Source organism: Serinus canaria, chromosome 19 (assembly GCF_022539315.1).
Source record: "Serinus canaria isolate serCan28SL12 chromosome 19, serCan2020, whole genome shotgun sequence".
NCBI lineage: Eukaryota > Metazoa > Chordata > Aves > Passeriformes > Fringillidae > Serinus > Serinus canaria.
Window position 1 is genome coordinate 6,281,016 of NC_066332.1, and position 24,544 is coordinate 6,305,559.

General features: G+C 43.2%; 1 protein-coding gene across 8 annotated transcripts in view; it reads right to left on the reverse strand.

The window, feature by feature from the left end:
* Positions 1-24,544, reverse strand: part of CUX1 (cut like homeobox 1) — a 268,416-nt gene that overhangs the window by 91,644 nt on the left and 152,228 nt on the right. For all 8 annotated transcript variants that reach the window (XM_050981835.1, XM_030232439.2, XM_030232441.2 and 5 more), the window contains exon 9: positions 8,116-8,164. In XM_050981835.1, coding sequence (XP_050837792.1) covers positions 8,116-8,164 — 49 coding nt within the window. The remainder of the gene's footprint in view (positions 1-8,115; positions 8,165-24,544) is intronic.

The window sequence follows — 24,544 nt, forward strand, 5'->3', positions numbered from 1 at the left end:
ACCTGTGCCAGGGCCTCAGCACCCTCCCAGCCAAAAATTCCTTCCCAATATCCCATCCATCCCTGCCCTCTGGCAGTGGGAAGTCCAAAAATTCCAGCCCTTGTCCCAAGTCCCTCCACTCTCCTGGAGCCCCTTTAGGTACTGGATATCCCACAGCACCAGTCAGTGCTAAAACTCTTGGTTTCTTACTCCCAAATCCTATGCACAGCCTAAACAAACCCCTCAATGACCAGTGACAGTCACACTAATGGCCTTGATGGAGCTCATGTGAATCCAGCATGGCCCAAAATCCTATTTTTCAGCATAGTTCAGTTGTACAATTCCTCCTAATTCCTACACCGCTGTTTTCTAGTACAGAACTACCTCCCTAGTAAGAAAATATTTCAAAATAGTTCCATTTTCCTTCATAGAGCAGGTAAATATTGTACTGCTCACAGTGGAGCCAGGAGGTCATGATTGTAATGCTGCTGTGTGCTTTCCAATTAAAAATAGAAAAAAAAAAGCCTTACACAATATATCCAGTTTAAATTATTCTCCTTGTTTCCTGACAAGATAATGAATAGCATGAACTGAGTGCTCTTCTACTTACAGTAAAATGTTAATTTGATCAAAGACCAGTGGTGTGAACAGCAAAATGAGATACTAATGTGAAAAAAAAAAGTATAACCTTTCCCTTAAAGTTCCAGCAGCCCAACTCCATTTCCTTATTCCATGCTAAATTCAGTGCTGTATGTGGGAAAATCTTCCTATGGGCGAGGAGGGGGTATTATCACAAGTAATTCTGCTGCAGTTAATGAGCCTGTTATGGCAGCAATCACCACACTTGGAGCTGACATTCAGACTTGCAAGCTGCTGCAAAAGCTGTGTTTCTTGGAGTACAACATCAATTAAAACACACTGGTTCGATGTGCTTTAATTTCCTAACTTTTCAGATATAAAAATTTGCTATAAAACCTTTAGATGGCCCTAACTTCCACAGAGCAGCAGCAAGGGTAGAAGAACATCAGGGACATGAAAGATTTTTCAGGGCTCTGGCATCTAATTTTTCCAACAATGGAGAAATACATGGAAAAAAAAAAGAAAAAACTCCACCATCCAGAAGAGGTTGGGTTGTCTTCACTCTTGTCTTCAGGCTATTGCACTTTCCTCTGTGCTGAAAGGCTGCCAGATAAATGTATTCCCAACTGATAGCCAGGCATTTGCAGGAAACCCATGTTTGCATGAAAATGATATTAACCATATTTTGCCTTCATACAGAACTTCTCTGTGCAAGGATCTCAAATGCCCTTTGCAAAGGAGACGTTTTTATTCCCATTTTACAGACAGAGAAATCCCAGGATTAAGTGAATGCTTTCATCTGCCATGAAGCAGTGTAACTTAACTGGATCCATGGATTTGGGCTGGGAGGGACCTTAAATCCCATCTCATTCCACCCCCTGCCAGGGCAGGGACACCTTCACTACCCCAGGGTGCTCCAAGCCCTGTCCAGCCTGGCCTGGGGCAATTCCAGGGATGGGGCAATTCCAGGGATGGGGCAGTTCCAGGGATGGGGCAATTCCAAGGATGGGGCAATTCCAGGGATGGGGCAGTTCCAGGGATGGGGCAATTCCAGGGATGGGGCAATTCCAGGGATGGGGCAATTCCAGGGATGGGGCAATTCCAAGGATGGGGCAGTTCCAGGGATGGGTCAATACCCCAGAGATGGGGCAATTCCAAGGATGGAGCAATTGCAAGGATGGGGCAATTCCAGGGATGGGGCAATTCCAGGGATGGGGCAATTCCAGGGATGGGGCAGTTCCAGGGATGGGGCAATTCCAAGGATGGAGCAATACCCCAAGGATGGGGCAATTCCAGGGATGGGGCAATTCCAGGGATGGAGCAATACCCCAAGGATGGGGCAATTCCAGGGATGGGGCAATTCCAGGGATGGGGCAGTTCCAGGGATGGGGCAGTTCCAGGGATGGAGCAATACCCCAAGGATGGGGCAGTTCCAGGGATGGGGCAGTTCCCCAGGGATGGCACACAAAGCAAGCCCCCAGCCCACTGCCAAGGGAGTCAGAAATCAAACCCCCTGGCAGGGTCTGTGCCAGCCTTGCAGCAGTGGAGGCAGGATGAATTCCCTTCCTGATGGAAGTGCAAAGCCAAGGTTGCCTCATCAGGGCTGTGGTGGCCACAGCAAACCCTCCCCCTGAGCAGCAGCACCACCTGTACTGTGCTGCACTTGTGCTGCTGAGAGAAAAGGGGAATTTATTCCATCTGCTGCTCCAAACCATACATATTTTATGGCAATCTCACTTAGCAGGAATATCTTTTCGAACCATTTTCCAATGTGATTTGTTGGAGACAGGAAGGTGCCACACACAAGGAAATAAAAAATAATCTTGAGAGCAGCATTTCTGCTAAAACACCCTGGTGAGGTTTTCTTTCTACTTTTATAGCAGACACTGTTTTATGTATTTTAGTGGCAGTTTGGCTCCAAAAATTGTTTAAATTCACTAACTCTTCCTCTACAGACTTTAAACCCAACACTACATTTCTGTGGAATAAATGATATTGATCCAGTCTAGATTCTTTAATAAAAGCTGCTATATTTTAGAAAGTACACTTTCCTTGATTTATTGGTATTAGAAGTTTCTGTATTTGACTTTCTTACCCCAGAAAAAATAAGAACTAGAAATCTGGGAGCACTATCAGCACTGTGAAGATGGAAAGAAAACCAATGGAAACATTTGGCTTTTCCAAAGGGATAACAGAAGAAAAAATAAATTAATTCTTCTTCTATAGCTTATACAACATAGTCCACACACACACACCCCCACAAAAGAAGTCTCATGTTTTCTTTCTCTTACCACTCTCAGAATCTAAGGATACCTATAATTGAGTCTGCTTTTCAAATCAATTTCTTCCTCTTTCAGATTAAAATACAATAACCCAGGAGCAAACAACCCTGATCAAAGTTCTTCTCTTGTTTTAAAAGTGAAAAAACACCTTCTTCTTTACAGGAAGCTCAAATTACAAAGCCCATTAGATTTTTTTTTTTAACAATGTGATCAATGTTTAAAAGCAGAAAGAGATCTGGACACATCAATGACTCGAAGCCACAAACTCTGACTCAGTATTAAAACCTTAAAATGAGCCCAGTTGTAATTTTAAAAAATTAAATATATTTATATTAAATATATTTAAATATTAAAATATATTTAAATATTTCTGTTTTCACAACCTAGGAATTTTTCCTTCTGCTTTTCTCAGGCACAACTGGATGATTCCAGGTTCCTGGATGAAGTACAGAAACAGAACAATAATTCATTTGAATAAATTTGTTGTCCCAAAAGATTTGTCACTTTGCTGCCATAAACACTAGAAAGGTGTAAACTTGAAAAGGTACAGGAAAGTGCTAACCATAAATATTTGTCTAAAATAAACAGTCCCACAACTGTAACTGCTGTGAATGCAGAAATGTATACTGGAGCTTCATTAACTTCCCTGATTGGAAATTAGAATATTCTGGGAATCAAACAATAAAAAATTCAAAGATGCTGTACCCCAAACTATGATAAATCATTTATTTTGACAAGTACGGGTAGTTTAGTTTTAATTATTTATTCTTATACTTCGTAGCAGATCAGAAAATATGCAGTGATTTATTGTGCAAAATGAAATCTTAATAAAACGAGTCCCTTCACCAAACTACAGCATTATTAAATCTTCATGGAAATGCAGGGGGAACTCTGGGTTATGTTATCAAGTTTTGTCATTGAGCTGCTGGGTTAATAAAGTGAAAGGGAGCCCTTCCTATTGTATTTGATTTATTGTGCCCTCAGCAGGAACAGAGCCACAGAGTCCCACAGCCCTGGGGATGAGCAGAGGATGGAGCAGAGGATGGAGCAGAGATGCTCAGGGATTCTGCACCATGGCTCTCCTGAGCCTGGACAGGATGGAATTGCACCTTTCACCATGAATCCAAAGGGGGTTTTGGCTTCAGACCCTACACCCCTCCTAAAGGCCCATGGCAGGAGCTAACAGCTCCCCTCCAGGCAGCTGCAGCTGGACCAGACACTTAATGCACCATTCTTGTCTTTTTTTATATAAAAAACCCTCTCAGGGCTTTCCAAGGGAAGGGTTACACCCACATCACCCTCACAGGGGGTGTAGCTTGGTTACTCTGGTCTCTGCCAGCCAGAATGGAGCAGCCCTGCCATAAAACCTCAGTGAAGATTGTGGATTAATGGCACTGAGCACCTGGATGAGCAGCTGAGAAAAAGGGAGCTGTCACCTCCCCTCATCTGCAGCACCCAGTGAGGGATTAATTTCTCTCACTGTTATGTTTTGTGGGAAAATTCAGTTTACACCTTGTGCTAATGACACAATGGAGAGGGAGGGAGCTTTGTGGTCACTACACCTCCCTCTCTCTGAGCAGAAAATTGCAAAGCTCACTGGCATTTAAAGGCAATTATTCTGATGAGCCAGTAATTTGTTCTGGGGTTGGTATTAAGCAAAGTAGCCCAGAAAGCTCCTGCATGAAAAAAAACTTGAGAATCCAAGTGAGAAAAAACACTGGGAGAAGAGAGATGATGGAGCTGAAGATAAGAATGGTCCCTGCTTCACCCCACAGGACCCAGGGCTGAGAGCCACAACATCAGCTCTGTCCTTGTGGATTGGATCATTTTTATGGACACCTGGACCTTTCCCTGGAGAGGGAAAGGCACCCCCCAGCTCCCAGGAGCCAGAGAGGATCAGCAAGGGAAGTTCTGAAGTGCCAGCTCTGGATTTAAAAAAGGAGGTAACTGGGAAAGGCATTTTCAAGAAATGTCAGATATATAAAGATTGACAGCAATTTCTTTTCCCCATATTTTTAGTGGAAACATGTAAATCTGTGCTCTGAATCCCAGGCATTTGGGTCAGTGCTAATTCCAGAGCAGCAAAACATCACATCCACACCAGCAAGGCAGGAGTCGTGCTGAGCACTACTCTTTAAAGGTAGCCTTAATAATGGGCAATGAGCACTCACTGAAATGGTAAAAGGAAATGTTAATTTAACTATTAAATACATAATTAGGTTAAGTACTTGTTTCTGCAATTGTAACACTTCAGCCTGATGCAAACTCACTTTCTGGCCTGTGCAATAGATTTAATTCCTTCCAGTCATTTTTTTTTTCAGCTATGAAGAGGTAAAACACAGGAATTGCTGCTACAAAGATTAGATGTAACTCATCAGAGTGCTTTATAGAGGTAAAGCATCACACAAGGCAAAGGCTCCAGGGGCAGCAAATGAGCTGAGCCACTGCAGCAGCTCCTGCTCCTCTCCAGGTGAACCTGCCCTTCCCTTCTGCAGCTCCTCCAAGGCCACAGGGTCCCTCTGTGTCCCTCTGTGTCCCTTTGTGTCCTTCCTGGGACCCCAGCACAGCAGACATGGAACTGCTGGAGCAATTCCAGAGGAGGCCATGGAGCTGCTCCAGGGCTGGAGCTGGGCTGGGAGAGCTGGGGGTGCTCACCTGGAGAGGAGAAGGATCCAGGAAACCTCAGAGCCCCTTGCAGGGCCTAGAGGGGCTCCAGGAGAGCTGGAGAGGGACTGGGGACAAGGCATGGAAGGACAGGACACAGGGAATGGCTCCCACTGCCAGAGGGCAGGGCTGGATGGGATACTGGGAAGGAATTTTTGGCTGGGAGAGTGCTGAGGCTCTGGCACAGGGTCAGAGCAGTGGGCCTGCCCCTGGATCCAAGGCCAGGACTTGGAGCAGCCTGGGAGAGTGGGAGGTGTCCCTGCCCATGGCAGGGGGTGGCACTGGATGAGCTTTAAGGTCCATTCCAACCCAAGCCATTCCATGATTCTGTGCTTTGGGTGCTGGGGCTTCTCCCATGGTTTTTTTGGGCTGCCCCAAGGTGCTAAACCCATAGAGAACAAACCCTTCATCCCAGTCCAGGCTTTCCTGCACTTGCTGAGCTCAGTGAACCCCCTGTGAAGGGTTCCCCAGGTGCCAGAGCTGCCTTTTGGGAGGGGATGGGACCTCAGCAGCCAGAGGGGGAGGAGGAGAGGAAGATGAGGAAAAGTGAGACAGAACCCCCTCCTCTGGCCTTCCAACAGCTCAGATGAACAGCATGCTGGTTTTATCTACAGGCAGATTGTGCAGAATAACAACCAAACTAAGGGTTATGCACACAAGCAGCTGTAAATTTTACCTAATTACAAGAAAAGCACCACAATGAAGTAAAAAAAAAAAAAAAAACAACCTACATTGCAGCTTCGTATCAGTTAGATAGAAAAATAGCATTTCTAGATAAATAGGTACAATCCATTTTTGGAGACAATAAGGAACTTAGAAATACTGTTCTTTAACTACAGCCCCCTTTAGACTGAGGGAAGAAAATCAACTACTGGGTAAATCATTGCAAAATGTACTGCCTTTGCAAAAATCACAAAATAATTCTACCAAAACATTTTTAACACCTACATTATTTCTAAAAAGTCTACATATTTTCAAATAATTACTAGCACTTTCATAAATATTTAATGCTGTCTACAAAAGTTCTTTGACAGAACTCAAACCCCACTGTGCAAACACCAGTTTGCTTTTACTGACTAAATAATCAACTCAACAACTTCCAAATATGATTTTGGCTTCATTAAAACATTAAAGTGCTGGAGTGTGTCCAGGGAAGGGAATGGAGCTGGGGAAGAGTCTGGGTGGCTGGGGGAGCTCAGCCTGGGCAAAAAGAGGCTCAGGGGGGATTTCTCTCTTCCTAAAACTCCCTGGAAGGAGGCTTTAGGTGAGGGCTGGGCTCTGCTCCCAGGTTACAGGTGACAGGACATGAGGAAACAGCCTCAGGATGCTCCAAGGGAGCTTTGGGTTGGATATCAGGGAAAATCTCTTCACTGAAAGGGCTGTCCTGCCCAAGGCAGTGGTGGAGTCCCCATCCCTTCAAAGCCCTGTGGATGTGGCACTTGGGGACATGGGTCAGTGGTGGCCTTGGCAGTGCTGGGTGATGGTTGGACTGGGAGACCCTGGAGGGCTTTTCAGTGGAAATGATTCATGATTTGTGTTTTTCCAGTTTTCCAAGAACTAATATGAAGGCCAACAGCACTTGCTGCAGATTTGACAGCTGCAGCAGGGGAGTGTGGGGGCTGAAAGCTGATCTGGCAAAAGGGAAAAGACAAAACAAACCAGCAGCTGGAGCAGGGGGTACATTTTCAACAGGATCAGTGACCTGCTCTGGCTCACACAAGCACTGCTGACAGCAGGACCCAGGCAGGGGAAGGAGCTGCCACTATTCCCTCTGGAAGGGAGCTGCTCTTAGGCAAACTTCAGCTGGATTATAAATCCATAGCCTGGGAGATTGAAGATTGCAATCTCTGGTACCTGGCAGAGGGATTAATGAAGCTCACTGATAAGCAAATCCTGGCTGAGGTTTCCTTCAGCAGCCAGTGGCTTGTGGAATTTCCAGTGTCATGGAATCCATACACATCTCCACCACCACACTCACTCACTCACTCACTCAGAAGGGTTCTCTGCATGGCTGGGGGGGTTTGGCTTTGTTAAAACTCAGAATTTGTGTCTCTCGTGCCAGGAGTGTGTGCACTGGGAGGGGTGGCCAGAGAGACATTTCACAGCCCAAATTAATATCTGCAATTTCTTTGTGGTCCTGCACAGAAAGAACAGTCTGATCCAACCCTTGCTAAAAATTAAAATGCCAATAAAACATAGCAGAAAAGGAACGTGGGGGAAAAAGTCTGGAGAAGTCCCCAAACCTGCAGTCCTGCCACAGCCACAGGGCAGAGGCTCTTTAATTTGGGCCAACCATTCACCTGCATGTCTGAGTGGGGGCCAACATGATGGATTTAGAAACATAAAGCCAAGAATAAAACTACAGTGGGAAACTAAGTTTAAATTATCAGAAGGTAAATATATGGCAAGCACTGCTCTGCTGTGCCCACAATCCTTTCAGAGCATCCCTGAAGAGCTGTATTTTGCTCAAAATTTGCATATTTTCTTACTCCACACAGTTATGACTGCAAAATGCACATAAAAGAACTGTCGTGAAATCCAAAAGAGAATTAAAAAAAGAATAATCAAAGTCACACTTAGAATTTTATGGGGGATTCATTTAAAATCCTACCTGATTTGCTCTTTCAAGGTCTGTCATGATCATCTCGATTTCATCAGCCCTGGGAGAACAAGAGAGCAGAAGTTTTGTTATCACACAGAGAATGGCTGCTGCATGAGCTCAGGCACACAAACACCAATATTTATGGTCAATAATAAATAAGAGTTTGTAAAAGGACACAGTAGCACTGAGCAGCTCATCTCCTGGCTGGTGAGACCCTCTGGAGTCTTCTGGACCACTCTGCAAATCTCTAATTCCTTTGCCTGTCCCTCCCCTTTTTGCAATGCAATAAAAATTGATATTTGAGCACATTCATTGGATCTTTGAAGGTCTTACTCCCCAAAATTCCAGGCAGTGTCATCTTTCCTGCATGGAAAGGTGCTTCCCAAGTGATAATTATGGAGAAATCAAAGACTGCAGTTCTTCAGTCAACTCCCCACATACACAATAGCAACCAGCTACTCTTCTGTTTCAGTGTGCCCAGAAGTTTGGTTCTTAATTTGGTTAAAAACAAAAAAAAAAAAAAAAAGAACATCAAGAGGTCAAAGAGACCAAGAAATTCAATTTTACATTATGTGGAAAGGAGGGTTTTTTTGACATGAATTATCAAACTCTAAATTTAGACCCCTAATGCACTTTGCAAAGCTGAACTGGAAAGTCAAAGGGTTGAAAACTATAGAAATATTCAAGGAAAAAAAAGAGATCCTTCAGATCCCTGTGTTTGGGAGCAGCTCCCAGACCTGCCCCCTTCAAAATCAGCATTTTCTAATTCTTCACTCACACAAATGGAGCCAATCTTTAAACAATCTTTTCTTATCTCCATGCTCAATCATGGGCAAATATTTCCCACTCAGCCTCTCACCTGGGAAAGGTACCAGGAGAAAGGGCTGACAGCCCTGCAGAATGTTCTGTATCAATATAATAAGACAGATTCTTCTCCCCAGACATTTTGCCTGTCTTGTATGCCTGAACCATATGGAAGCAATAAACACTGTCCTCATCTCCTCTGAACAGCAGCTTTACCAGCAAGTCCTCTTGCAATCTGCCAACACCATAATGTCTGCTTTTTGTTTTTAATCTGTAGCAGATCATTATCAGTAAAAGCTGTGAAATACTGGAATTCCCTTCCTCTGCCCATGCAGAAAAGTCAGGGTTTGTTTTTCTGCTGATTCTCACAGAAGATCCATTTCCCTGTGCAGGTGTTTGTTAGGAAAGATGGTTAATTGAAGTACATCAGGCTTCTGGCACACTCCACACTGGATCATTACAGTGAATATTGACTTATTCCTCAACAGCATTTTAGGCTTTTGGGTGTACACTTAGGGAAATGCAGCAAAAGATCCTAATAAGTAAATGTGCATGTATATAAATTAATGGAAAATTATTTTTAATTGCAGCCTTTAATGTTGTTGGGGCAGCATGAACTGCCTTCTGAAAAGATCTTTTGGACAATAATGGAAAACAGATTAACATGTGTTTTCTTGTGCAGGAGAAGCTAATGTGCTCTCACACTGGGCAGAAATCCTGCACACCATGTTTTGAATTAATAATAAATAATGGTCATTACTTCCTGAACTGAACAACCACTGCCTGGGCAAAGAAAGGATTCAAGGGAGCAGCCACAAGACTGACCCAGGCACATTAACATCAGCCTGCAATAACACTTTCCATCTCTTTAGCCTCTGCAGTTGAGAAACATCTTTTGTTTCAGACTCCAGGCCCAAAAAACCTTATTAACCCACTTATGGAAATGACAGTATTTCATGGGAAAAAGAGGTCCCAAAGCCCATGCAAGTGACCCCACTGTGCATCTGTAACAGAGATAAGAGGGAAGAGAGCATCCTAACACACTGAAAAGATGCTTCCCAGCATTTCACAAATATTTTTAGCCAGGATAGTTTAAGGATCCTCTTTAGACAAGCTTCTGCATTTGAGCTCAATTTCTGTGTGAATGCCTCAGGTTATATGGAGCCAGTAAATGATGTCTGGGTTATGTCAGAGAGCAGAGCTGGCAATGTCCCACCCCACGCTGCCTACAGAAGCCAATGCAGCTTCCTCTCCTTCTCTGGAGGGTGAGGAGAACACTCAAATCCCTGCACTTCCACCCAAACAGGGGGGGCAGGTATCAGCCAAAGGGCTGGAACAACACAGCACCTGGGAGGAGGGAAAGATTTGGAAGCAAAACCCCCTGGGATTGAGAGAGGGAGATTGCAGAAGTTGAGGCTTCAGCTCAGCCAGGGAAACTTTTTTTTTTTCTGGCAGAAAGGAAGATGACTCTGATGGAGAAAAGATGAGTAAGAAGGGGGGAAAAGTGTGAGGGAGTCTGCACAATCCAAGGACCTTGAGCCACCTTGAAAGGGGCAAGGTAAGGGGAGCCAAAGGTCAGGAAACTGGAGAAGACAGAGGAGCAAGGCAAGGGACAGAGGGATATCCAAGGCCAGTGGACCAAGGGGAGAGGGGCCCAAGAGCAGCCAAGCAGAGGAGCACCCTGAGCCAGAGGAAAGGTGGGTGGCTGCCAGGGAAACACAAGATGGTGATGGAAAAATAAGGTGAAAAGACTCAACCCTGCATTTCAAATGGAGAGAAATATTAATACTGGTATTTGTGTCCCATTTTGGCCGGGGTCAGGATTTAAGAGCTCTATTACAGCACTGGGATACACAGCCAATTACAAAAAAAAAGCAACTGAGGATATAGAATGCCATAAAAATGACATTTGTGCCCTTCAGCGTGCACAGATAATTCTGACTGAATCCAGTAAAGTGTCAAACTGTAGCCAAAGGCAAAATTGTCCCTTTGTCCTTGTATCCAGACACACCAGCTGACTGATCCTCAACTCCCCTTTCCCTCCTACATTTATTTTCTCCCAAGCTTTCCAGCACACCTAATAAAAGGATGCAACATCTCCATAAAAACTCAAGTAAACACCTCCAGCCTAGAGTCTGCACACGGATGGAGGGTAATGCTGCAACCACAAATGCTATCTTTAAGTAAAGTAATGAATTAAATTACTCTGTATTCTTTCCTAGCACAAGTGTCAACAGCATTCAGGAGAATCTTCAAAAGGAATTCAGGCTTTTCATTTTAAAAGCTCAACTACCACATCAGTAGCTGGCACTCAGCAGCCTAAAATCACTTATTTGAGAAAGTCTCTAATAGCTGCATTCCCTGTTTGCTTAGCACAAGTATTTATTATAAAATAAATTACAGTTCTCACACCTTTTATGCACTCACAGAAACAACCTGCATTGATTTATTGTTTACAAAGGACTGTGTCAAACTCAGACCTGTCAGGCACGAGGCAGCTCTGCTTGGCTCACTGAATGAGTCCCACCCAGGTCATTTTTGATGTATTCACCCTCTGCTACATTTGCTCATTTTCAGCCCTTCCTATTTCAATATTCCTCTTTATTTCAATGGAACAACTTGGCAGGCAAAGCATCATCCAGCTCTGGGCTTGTCCTGCAGGTTTGCACTGAAAATCTGGTGGGAATCTTGAAGGAAACCTGGAAGGGACCTTGGAAAATCACCTTGTTCCATGGCAGGGACCTTCCACTGTGCCAGGCTGCTCCAAGCCCAATGTCCAACCTGGCCTTGGGCACTGCCAGGGATCCAGGGCCTGCCCACCCTCCCAGGGAACAATTCCTTCACCTCATCAACACATTTGTGGTTAGACAGAATCTATTTGTGACCAAAGTCACCCCATGTGAACTAAGCTGACTTTTAGGAATCACAGATCTGATTATTTCACTTTTTACTTTCTTTATTCCCGAAGGAACACACACCTTGGCCCCTCATCAGCGTCTCAATTTCCCCAACACCCCAAGAGATGAAGGCAAGGAGAAAAGTTCTTTCTTCAGACAGATACAGAGCATGAGGGTAATTAATAACAAGCAGATATTTTGTAACACTGATATTTATGGTGGGTTACACCAGATTTCCACATTGCAACTCAACATTAATCAGGGCTTGGTCAAGGGTGATACTTTGTAAACATTAACACAGCTCAAGAGAAAAAGAGTGGGGAAAAGCTGTTTGCAGGAATAAATGTTATCTACCCAATGTTTTTACATTCCACAGATAATATAATCATTTATCTGATCCAGTTTCTTGTAATCTCTGTGGTAGAGGAAAAGTAATCATGTAAGCAAGACAGTTCTTCAAGGGTGTATTACAGCTTGGTCTAAGTTTCAGCATTTTCAGACTAAGGAATTTAGGAAATCAAATTTTAAGCCCAAGCATTAGGAGCTACAAAATCAGCATCACCACCTAAAAAGAGTCTGAACTGTTGGAACAGCACGACCATGAAATATTCTATCATTTCTTCTCTCAGTACTGTGTTTGAAGTGAGAAACAAAATGCATTAAAAGCTATGGATTTTACAAGGCATAAGCTTTTACCAGTCATGAAACAGCCCTCAAAGCTAACATGCCATCTATAAAAAACAACTTAAGGAGCTGGGAAAAAAAACCCCAAACCACCCCACTTTTCAATTCAATTGCTTTTGGGAAATAAAAAGTGCAGAAAGGCTCAATTTTCATTTTAAGATCAAGAAAACCGATTAGGTTTGAAGAGCACAACAAGACAGCAAATTCAAGGGTTGGGAACAGGGAAGAAGCTCAGTTCCTCTCCTAAATAGAATTAAATCAGATGAAAAACCTGAACACCACAAAGTTATCCACGTGCAAGCAAGAAGAATCTGGACTTCATGATTAAAACCCACTTGATCCAAGCCCTTCATTTAGCTACTAGCTTAAAGAGGCAGAAACAATTCCTTTTTTATTAACATGACAAGTGAATGGTTTGCCAAATCTTGTGGCTACAGCCCCCTAAACATTCAAACTTACTCAACCTTGAAGGAAACTGCTGTTGGATTCTTTATACATGGAAGGACTGAAAAATACAGATGACACTTTGGAAATTGCAGTCAGTGGCGTGGCCAAGAAACTTCCCTAGCAGGGCAGATTAATACTTTGGTTTGGCAAAAAACAAACAACATTTTTTTCCCACACATTTGTTTTCTTTAAAAACATGTAAAAGTTTACTAGTCAGAGCAAACGGTGTATGGAGCCAGTGGGGCTTGTTAAAATGTTCTAATTACCCAAACATTTACGCAGGCAATTTCAAACTAAAAGCAGACATTATCAACTAATGTGCATTTATGTTTAATTAAGGAAAAAAAAAAAAAAAGGAAAAAAAATCCTGCTTGTAACATATATCTGTGATCAGCACAGAGCAGATTTTGGCCAAATTAGGTAATCAGCTCAGCCTCTTAAAATTACAGGCAGTGTAACCCAGCACTTGGCCAGCAGAAGGCAAAAAAAGTGAGGTTATTTGGGATATTTGGGAAGGGAAGAAAAGAAGAACAGGGGCCAAAGCATTTAAAGAAAGGGGAAAAAAAAAGAGCAAAAGGCAGTGCAGGGAATTTTTTCAGGTTTCAATGAAATTTTTATCAGGGAAGGTTCCTGGTTCTAGGAAGCAATTTCGGATCACTAAACAATGGCAGAATTGCCTGCAGCCCAATGATCACAGCATTCACTCAGGGCACAAGAGCATTCCAGCATTTGAATATTCAATTTTATTCTTTCTTTAAGCAAAGCAGAGGGAAGATAAATTCCCTAGCCACATTCAAACCACTTCCTAAGCTCTGCTGTGGATGCCCTCATCTAATCCCTGCTCCTCAGTGACCTGCCCAGGTGCCCCACCAACAATTAGGATTTGTTGCCTAATTTCTAGGAAAGAAAAAAAAACAACAAACACTTTCTTAGAAAGTTTCCAAAGGAAGACAATATAAAAAACACCCTCATTTGATTTTTTGGCATTTTGAGTATCACTGTACACACATTTACATGTTTTTTAGAACTAATAATTATTCCAATCCAACAAACATCCACAGAGGATAAATTCACCTTTACTACCAGTACAAGATGGAATAATAGGCAGAAGGGTTGTACAAAGAACAAAATAAAAAGTGATTTCAGCATAACATGTCAAAGGAGAAGATGTCACACACCTTTTAGTGCTAAGTTCTCAAATCTACTTTTCAAATTGCAAGAGCTATAGGTTAATATTTTCTTTCAGAGCAACCCCCTAAGGATCTCCAGATCAGATAATCCTTTTTCCAGTGTCATATAAATCCAGGCCTCTTGTAAAAGAATTTCTCTGTTCAGGGATTCATAAATCCACCAAGTTTAGTAATGAACTGGGTGTTTCCTTTCCTAGGAACTCAATTGAAGGAAAAAATCCCCTCTCTGCTAAGCAGTTGGAGACTGGAGGCTTTAAATTGAGAGATCAAAGCAGGCTGGGTTCAGGTGCTCTGGTGATTACACCCAACGTCATCTGCACTAATCTGGGGGTGGGAAATGTCCACTGGACACTGCCCAGACCCCTCTGTGCAGACACCCTGCACTAAATCAAGTTCCTCCCTTGGCAAAAAGCAGAGAGCCAAGGCTTTTCCCATCTTTTTGTGTTGTTTTATTAGAATTCATCCTGGTTTCCTCTCGCCACCCCCAGGCACAGATCCAGGCTGGGGAAATGAATCTCATGGAAAGATTCCTCATTAAGCACACCAGGATCAAGCAGCCACCCCAGCTGCAGGTATGATCTCCAAACAATCCAGGTGAAAGGTGTCAAGTATTCAAATATTCAAAAATTCCATACCAAATATTGGAAAAGGTTAAAGAAACTGCTTATAAAGCCCAAGATACTGAGCAGGACCCCAACAAAACAAGAAACTTCTCAATCACTAGAGAGAAAAGACCTTATAGAATAAAACACCTTTCACTCCATAGGGAAAGTGCTTTCCAAGAAAACCTGAACAGCACTTTGATTTCTCTTCATGTTTTAAGCCAGGATTTGAAGGATAAAATAATCATGTTTGCAATTAGAAAGTTTTAAAGACAACAGAAATTAGCTTTATTCCAGTGACACACAAGGGAGCATGTTCTAAAGATCATCAGTATTTTCTTAATCATTTCTGGAGAGAAATTGATATGACTGACACTAACTGATATGCTCAATAAAAGGCAAAGAGGAAAAATAAGAATTATTTGTAACAGACAACACCAACTCCCAGCAGCCCAGTGCTGTAATTCCCACAGTGTCACACACACACAACCTTGGCACACTTGGCAAACCAGAGAACACTTAATGTAAGCAGCTGGAAGAAAGAAAAGATGTATTGCTTGGATTAAAAAAAAAAAAACCCAATATATAAACAGATGATCCATCTTTTTTATTTGATGGCAATACTATTTTCTTATGTGGCACATATTTGCACATGTTGCACTATGGCCACTATGAATTTTGGCTCCCCAGACTGTTTAACCCTTCATTTAAAAACCTCTTACTCAGCTCTCACTGTGTTATTTTCTCCCTAAGAACAGATCTTTTGTGAACTCCATGACCAGCAGTCATGCTGCCCATCACAAAAAGGAAAAGAAATGCAATAAATTCGTTTTCTCCTGATCAGGTATTTTTCTTTAATAGTGTGCTTTTGCTTCACCCTGCAAAGCCCTGTGAGCAGCATTAAAGTCAGAAATCAGGAGGGCCCAGATTTGGATCATTCTGGGTTTCCTCCCATCTCAGAGCTCTGGTCCCAATCCTTTGGGCCACAGAGGGGTTCAAATAAGATGCTGAAACTCAAGACAATTTTTGTACCTGAAATTTGCAGAAACAAATAATTTTGTCTCAAAATCCATTCCCACCAACTCCTGAGGGAGCTGGTGGGAAAGGTGGAACCTCTGGAGCTGGGGGCTCCAGACTGCAGGTTCTCCTGCAGGTGCTGCACTGGGACACAAGCAGAGACCCTGCAACTCCACTCTGCTGTGATCCTTCTGACCTGCCTTTATGGACATGGAGAACAGCAAGGAAGAACAATCTGATCTTTAATTTTTCATGTATTTATGTCAGAATCCCACCCTCACTGAGGCCCTGAGGTTGAGGTGCTGCAGCAGCACAAGCCCAGCAGATTTGCAGGATGGAGTCCTCGGGGTGGGGAACAAAACCTCCAGGTTGTGCCAAGTGTCTGTGCTCAGATTCAGACATTCCCAGCCCTGCCAGCCTGCCCTGGGAAGCAGGAGCCATTCCTGATGTGACAGAATTTCCTGACAACGTGAGATGACATGGATGCAGCAAACTCCCAATTTCCTCGTGCCTCATGGTACAAATTGAAAGAGCTTTCTGCAATTCCCCTCTCCTGACTTCAGCTGATTCAATAACACAGCAGAATTTAAACACAGGCACCCTTCCCTCTCCCCTCCTTGCACACACAGCCTATCAAACCCATGGAATTACTCCTGACTTGGCCTTGAGCAGCCAACACGATGTCAATTTTACATGTTTTATAAAGCAACAGCATGTAGAAAGCAACTCAAATGCAGGTCATATCAAGCATGTGACCCACACAGCAATCAAAGTCTGCCTGAAACTGTCATTCAAGGTTCAATCAGCTTCTTGCAGGAAAAATGAAACATCTGTGGCCCAGAGAATTAAGTTATGTATTGCATAATTCATCTGGTGTCTGCCACAGCAGCCATTTTAATGCTCTAGTGATAAACATGTTTGATTATTTTTGTTTTGTTTCCTGTCGCCTCCATGGTATTTCTATTTATCCACCCATTCCACAATGCAGAATGGAGATAACAAATACACAAACCAGTGTTATAGTCAGCTGATAAGATGTGGGAAATCAGCAGCCTTATTAATCACATCAAGGCAAGAGCACTGTTAAACCTTGTGCTCCCTGCAACTGTCCTCATTTGGGGTCTTTTGGGTACACTCTGTAGTTAGATTTGCTGATGAAATCATTGTTTCCCAAGGATCTAAACATTTGGATTGAGCTTTAGAGGCTTTTCTATCAGGAAAGCTGCTCTCCTCATACACAGAGTTCCTTGCTGGTTCCTAGGTTTTTCCTCTCCTCAGTTCTTTCTGATCCTGGCACAAGCAGAACAAATGTGCATCTCTCACCAGACACAGGATCCTTCCCCATTCACTTATTCCACTGGTGGGTTTGTGGCCCACCCTGGCAGAAACCATAGCTCACCCTTTGCAAGTCATTTTGGGATGTGATTGTTTTATTAGGGGTAACTTAGTTCACTTTACTCCCAAATCTGTAAATCCTGACACCTTCCCAGCTGCCCTGCTCCTGATTTCCAAACACATTCCTGCAGGGTAGGTGGGATTTGGAAGCTCTGGGTCCATACCCTGCTCTCTGGGGGTTTATTACCCTTGCCAGGAGTTGAGCACTTGAGCAGTCTGCTCACAGAGCTTCAGCTGGCAGTTAATTTGTTCCCCAATTAAACATCATCTGAGGGAGATTTAACAGACTTGGGTGATAGAGATACTCCAAAAAGCAGCTTTGAACTGGCTGCTGTAAGAAACCAAGGAGCAGCCTCTGAAGTGGGAGAGTCAGGTGGGTTCTGCCCCATTTTTGTGACTAAAAGTCTGTGTGATTCCTGCAGTGAGGAAATGCTCCCTGCACAGAGCAGCTCTGGTGGAGCAGTTTCACCTGGCAGCCAGAGCTGCTTCAGGAGCTGCTGGTGGAGGTGAGTCAGGGATAACAAACATCCTCCCCAAACCCCAGGCCAACCAAAGCCCTGCTTCCCACTGATTGTCCCCATGAAGTTGTTTAGACAGCACCTGCTTTACCAATGCCAGCTGTGCCATCTGGGCTTCTTTAGCTGCCCCCATTGCTGCAACCCCTCCCTCACCCCTGAACGTCCCCTCTTCACCTCCCACCCACAAACTGGAGGAAATACAGATTGAAGCCCCTCTCCAGCCATGCAGACATGGGGGATCAACCTGCAGCCCTCAAATGGGATATTTTGCCTGCCTGATTTTTTTTCCTCCCCTTCCCAGCTCCTACAAGCTCCACCAGAGCTCCCCGTGCCGGGGATTTCTAATGCTGTTAATTACTGCCGAAGTCAATCAGCAGCTTCCAAGTTAATTTAGGAGGGGAACTGATGAGCTGCAAGCAGGCTGGCAGTAAAACAGAGCACAGGCTCCTGGAAGCTCCATTTCCTTTGGAAACAGGGATAAAGCCTGTGCTCCTGCAGGGCTGTGGATGCTGCTCTGCTCCCAGGGCACAGCAGCACAACCTGCCAGGTTTTCAAAACTTGCCCTTTTTTAAAAATTAATTTACTTGAAAAAAAAGTATAACAAAGTATAAAATAAAAACTTCTTAAAAGAGCAGATTTTATTAATTCTGCTTCTACAGCTTCTACAAGCTCTTTTACAATTGTTTCTCCAACTAACTAAATAAACAGAATTTCTTTTTATATCCAATATATAATAATATTAGTAGAAGTAGTAATAATAATAGTGGAAGTAGTAGTAGTTTGATATTTGGAAAATAAAGACCCTGCAATAATTTACCTATTTTTACTTATGGAGTTCAAATAGATGATTTAGCCAAAATTAGAAATCTTAATTGCAGGCATCTCAAGTGTCATTCTCTTTTATTGGAATGGCAATATTTTAGATTGAAGAATCAGCAGGAGGAATTGTCTGTGCTTTGATTAAAGATCCTCTAAAAATACACACAAATATTCAAATTTACTTAATAATACCACTGCAGTTTCAATGTGTAAAATAAGCACAAATGTCTTGTCAAGGATATGGGAGGGATTGCTGGCTTTTTTTTTGTTTTGTTTTGATTAGAATCACCATGTCACATTTGAAAAGTCCCTTTAGGTTTTGAGCAGTTACAACCCCAAAATGAACAATGTTCCCTCATACTACACCACTGCCAAAATCACAGATTTCTATATGCTTCTTTTCTTTAGAGCACAAACAACCTCAACAAATTGGAAACTGTTCAGAATTTTTACTGTATCAACATTCATATTCCAGATTAATCTTTAGGAGCTTCTTTCCAGAGACACTCAGCATCTCCTCCTTAACCACAGAGAGGGCTGAGGAGCTCAGTAATTTGGAAAAATTAGGTATTGATTGATTTCTGCCCTTATTCCCCTTATTTATTCTGTGTCTTTGTCCATGACTGTAAGAACCCATAAAAGCTTTTCTCTAACTCCCCCCAGTTTATATTCAGCACAACAGCTTTAAGTCAGTTTGAAAATGAGAGAGCACAGGCACAGACCAAAGGGAAATGACTGGTTCCCAGCAGAGCAGTGACAGACCCCAGCTCCTGCCTTGAGGAGCACAGCAATCCCCCAGGGACCTGACCAGGGATCAGGGGAAATACCCCACCCCAAAGAAGGGAAAGGCAGACCTGTTCCAATCCCAAATGCTCAAATTCACTGAATTATCTGTGCCTTTACCCAGTCTGACCTGAACTGGTGCTGTGCAGTGCAAGACAACATCCTGCACAGCCTTTTGAAGGATTTATTGCCAGGAAACACAATCAATGTGTCCACCAGGCCAGTAATCTCCAATTTACTATTTCTTCCCAAGCTGCTGATGTGTGCCTCCAAGCACACCAACCAGCAGGCACTCAAACACAACAATATCCTGCTTTCACTGTCAAACCACCTGTAGCACCTGGCCAGTGGTTTATGGGCATTATTTAGGGATGGAATCTGCATTAAAATGTAACCTTTTGCCTTTCTCAGTGTAAAGGACATGTATGTTGTGCAAAAGAAAAGCTGAACACTGCAGTAACACAGCATTAAACTGGGAGATGTATTTGGAGAATGCTTTAGATGCTCTTGGCTTAGAAGTGAACACAGGTGATGTGCCCATTCTCTGTTAGCTCCTCAAGCAAGTGAATTCCTCCTGGCTATTGAAAATAGCATTACATGGTCTTTGATAAAGGCAGCTGATGTCCTTCTATTCAATAAAAGCAATGAAAATTGCAGAAAGCATGATAGAGATGTGTTTATTCTATATTTTGAGTAGGTTTTACTTTTCCCAGGAGCTATGCTGAAGACTAACAACCAGGATGATTGCTGTCTTTACAATAATGTATTCAATTACCAATATGGTTTTTTCCCTTCCCAATTTGTTCCAGCCCTGCTCTGAATGGAGACACCACTCCTGTCAAATGGCAATCATGTCAGCACTTTGCAGCTTCACTTCAGAGCTATCAACAGCATCAATCTTGCTGACCCCACTGACAAAGCAGCAAAAAAAAAAAAAACAGGCAGAAGGAAACAAAGGAGGGAATGTGAGAGCACAGAGCAGGGAAAACAAACCAGGGCAAGGAGAAGAGGCAGGTTTTGTCCAAACCTGCACAAGCACCAGTTCATTATCACTTCATGTGAAGGAGTTGCCTCCCTCCTTCTCCCTTCCCTTCACTGTGTGGACACCCAAAAAGGAGGCTCAGCCCCCAGAGCCCCCAGGAGTTGGTCAAAGAGCTGGATGACAATGTGGCACTGACCTCTTGCTGTGCTGGAGCTTCCCTCGAGCCTCCCGTGCCAGCAGGTTTTATTGTCACATCTCTGCTGAATTTTTAACTCTGCTCATTTTTCTCCAACTTTAGCATCCAATTGGATTGGATTGGGAGGGATGCTCACTAATATGACTGACAGATTGCCTGTCTACACAGAATCCAAACTAGACAGCAAAATTACTTTAAATAGTCCTCCATGGCAAACCCCAACACCACCAGGTATGACTGCAAGCCCTTGGAGGACAACAGAGCAGGATTTTCTAATTTAACCTTTTAAAATATGATTTGCAAAAATACTTTTCAAATTCTTTATTTCCCTTTCAACAGTTGTTGAGACTTTATAATGCTGCTGCAATAAAACAGCTTCAGGCTTGACTAATGCTGTACTCCATGGTAAGGAACTATTTGATTATTTTGTTTTGACAGTTAATAGAACAGATTTAGTATTTCTACAGAAGGGGAGTTTGAACTGGAAATATTAGTTTTGTGTTGCTAATGACAATTCCTCAACACTTCTACTACAGCAGAATCCTAGAGTGGATGAAAAAACATCTTTCCTACACAAACAAACAGCTGTAGGAGAGAAGGGAGTAATGAAATGCCAACCAACCTCTTGGATTTGCCTGGTTTTTGCTGCAGGGCTAATTCTGCAACCAACAGATCTCAGAGCCACAAACCCAGCATTTGCTCACTGAGTAATTTCACCCTGCTCAGACCCTCAGAGGCAAACACTGTCCCTGCTGCTCCTGGAGCTGGGGAGGTGCAAAGGTAACCCTGTAACCCTGTCTGCTGTCCCACCTGCACCCAAACTCCTCAGGTGGGGCAGCCTCTGCCCAGCTGTGGTGCCCCAGGACTGAGCCATGGTTCAGCTGGGCACTCCTGGAGCAGGAGGCTGGAACCAGGCACAGCCATGGGGGAGGGCAATTCCCCTTCTCTGCCCAAAGCACACAGTTGGTGACAGCACTCCTGTGCTGCGTGTGTAAAACTTTGGGACTTCCCAAAAAGAGCTGGTTTAGTCTTCTGCTGCTTTCCCTGGGCTCAGCTCCTTTTATGGCACTGGGCAGTAAATCATTATTCCAGGGAACCTCACTTTGCTCCTCCAGTGTTCTACAAACACTGAGGATGGGGCTCCCTCTTTCCTCATCACCTTTCCTGGTGGCTGCAGCACCTTCCCAAACCATGGGCTGAAGCTTTCAGGAGGAGTTTATCTGATGTTATAACAGAAATAAAAGGTGTGGGAGGACAGGTCTGTATGGGCAGGTTGCACAAATACATTGTAAGGCTCATGAATTTAATCCAGGGATGTTTTTTATTAAACTTGTTCCAAGAAATGGTCAATAATTAAGTCTTCCAAAGGCCCTGGCCATGCAGGTTATTTAAGAGTACTGAATCCAGCTAAATTTACTCAGTCCCACTGCTATGGAGGTAGAAGGTGCAAGGGATCAGGAATTAACTAGAGACAATGTGAGTGTAAATGATAAATAATAAAAGTTTAGCTCTCACAGACACCAGACAATATGTTGACTGAAAAGCAGCAACAAAAAGTGTTTAGTTGATCCACCACACACTGCACAGAAGGATTGTTAAACACTGCCCTGGGTGAGGACAGGCATGTGCCACCACTGCCAGCTCCCTTGATGGCAAGGCAGTGACAGAAATCAATCCAACAGGCAGCAAGACAAATAAGTCATCTGTATCACAGCTAAAATATGGTGTTGATCAATAACAGAAAATGAACTCGCACTCCTTTGCCAAGAAAATAGATTATTTAATCAGAGTACAGACAGATAGAGATGTTACATAATCAAAAATAGCTCGTGCTGCTATATTTAGTGGCCACTGTCTTTTAGAGAGGAGGGCAAAAGTACACCCATTATCAGCTACCAGCCCTCTGCTGAAATGGTTTTCTGATGAGTTAAGCTGGTCAGACATGCTTAATACCATGATATTGTATATTTAAAACTCCAACAAATATGACAGCACACAGGCAACAAACAGGAAGGAGACAAGGGAGTCACTGCTGTCCTATGGACAGAAATCCTCAGGGTTAAAAGGATCAAGTCCTAGCCAGAGCTTATAAACCAGGGGATCTCCAGCAGCCATTTCTAACTTCTAGACTACCTGGAGTTTTCCATCAAAGGATGGAACATCAGTACAGCACATCTGCAGTTTATGACTGGTTGCCTTTCACAGTTATTGCTGTGATTTCTTAGCAATAACCAGTGGAATTGCAGGAATTTGCAGAACACACAGAAAATCACAGATCAGGACCATCAGCACAGAGCTCACCTGACAGCACTGCAGCCTGCCTGGCCATGGCACAGCTGAGAGAGCCTTCCTCCACCCCTGAGATCCACAAGATCTTCATCAGAAACTCAAAGGAAAGTCTGGCCATGGATATTCCCCCAGATGAGAACAACATCACCATCAACAGGATCATCTCTCCCCCAGCTTCACCACCCAACAATAAACACTGGGAAAAGGAGTGCCATTAATGCTGAAGCCAAGCACCTCTAGTTGTTTTGGTTTCAGGTATGGAAAAATTCAAATATGGCACCAGAAAAACCAATAGTTAAACTAAGGGCTTCCACCCTTTTACATAAAAGTGGAACAAAATTTCCTGTTCTGAACTAGAACATGGATTAAAAGAACATTTAGTAGAATAGCCAGTGATTGAACTTGGTAACCACACTTTCTTCTGTTTGTTTTAGGGTTCAAACCCAACAAGGAATTAAAGAAGTTGGGATTTGCATGAGGTTTGTAGAGCTGCTTCACATGGGTGAGCAGCCACAGCAGCTCTTGTTTAAAGCAGTCCTGGAAGGTGCTGATTCTGCAGGACCAAAGCTTTGCCATGTGTTTTTCCACGGGATGTCCATTTTGCACATCCAAAGGAAGCAAGAACTTCATAAAGACAAAAAATTCTCCGTGAGCATTTTAGAGAGATAAGAAAAGAAACTGTCTAAACAGGGATCAAAGATGCTGCTTCACTGTAAGATACATTAAAGACCCCTCCAATGTTCAGGAAAGCTAGAGAGGAAAGAAAGCACTATGCCCATTAATACTACCACTAATATAAGATAATTGTAGCTGGCTCCACATGTTAACAATTTAATAGTTACAGGATCTAAGTACTGTGAATGACTAATGCAGGCAGCAAATGTATTTGCAGCAGTGTGCAAAACAAAGCCCTTAAAAGTAGATAGCTCTGGGAAAGGAAGGATAAACTGCTTCATAACATCAGCTCTGAGCACATGGACATGAAGAAGGGCTCTGTAATATCCTCCTTTGGTGACTGGTGACAAGAACGTGTCCTTGATTTACCAAGATGATGAAAACCCAATAATGCCCAATTTGGGAGTGCCAGATACCTGCATGGTTCCAACAGCAAAGTTGGATCTTTACTGTTCTTATCAGAATGATACATGGTGGGTGATTTTTTTTTCTATTTGCCCAAGAAGTCACAGCATACTTCCACACTTCATCCATATGAAAAGCCAAGGAAAGACTGCTGATGAATATAAGCGACTACAAACTGGAATAAGCAACAAAACTGCTGATTATTTACTACCTAAAAACTTCCAGGTTACATTCTCCTGCCAGAAATTGTGTTGAGTAATGCTTTCATTCGATTTGCTCACGATGTTCTCTGTTGATGAATAGATCTGATTTCATGTAAATGTGATTAAATAAATCAGACAGGGTAAGGCTGTATTGAGTCTCAAGAGGCTCTAATTCAAGATGTGCAATACTTGCCCCAATAAGCACAACTGAGCAAAACCTTGTGCGTTATTACCTTCTTAACCTCAGAAACCCTCTGGTTGCCTCACTGTTGTTAACATGGGTGTAACATCAGATGCGGCAAAAGTTGCCCACACTGATTCAGAGGTATGTGAGGACTGAAGAGGAAGGGATGGGAAATGAAAAGGAGAAAATAAAGGTGGGAAAATTCCTTCAAAACATCTCTACTTCCTTGGAGCTCCCAGCTCCTGGCACACAGAGGGAGCAGGTAACATGGAGTGAGTGCTGGGGCTGACATTTGCAGGTAGCACAAATCCAAAGGAGCAGCTCTGAAACCAAGGCTGTTGGTAATCA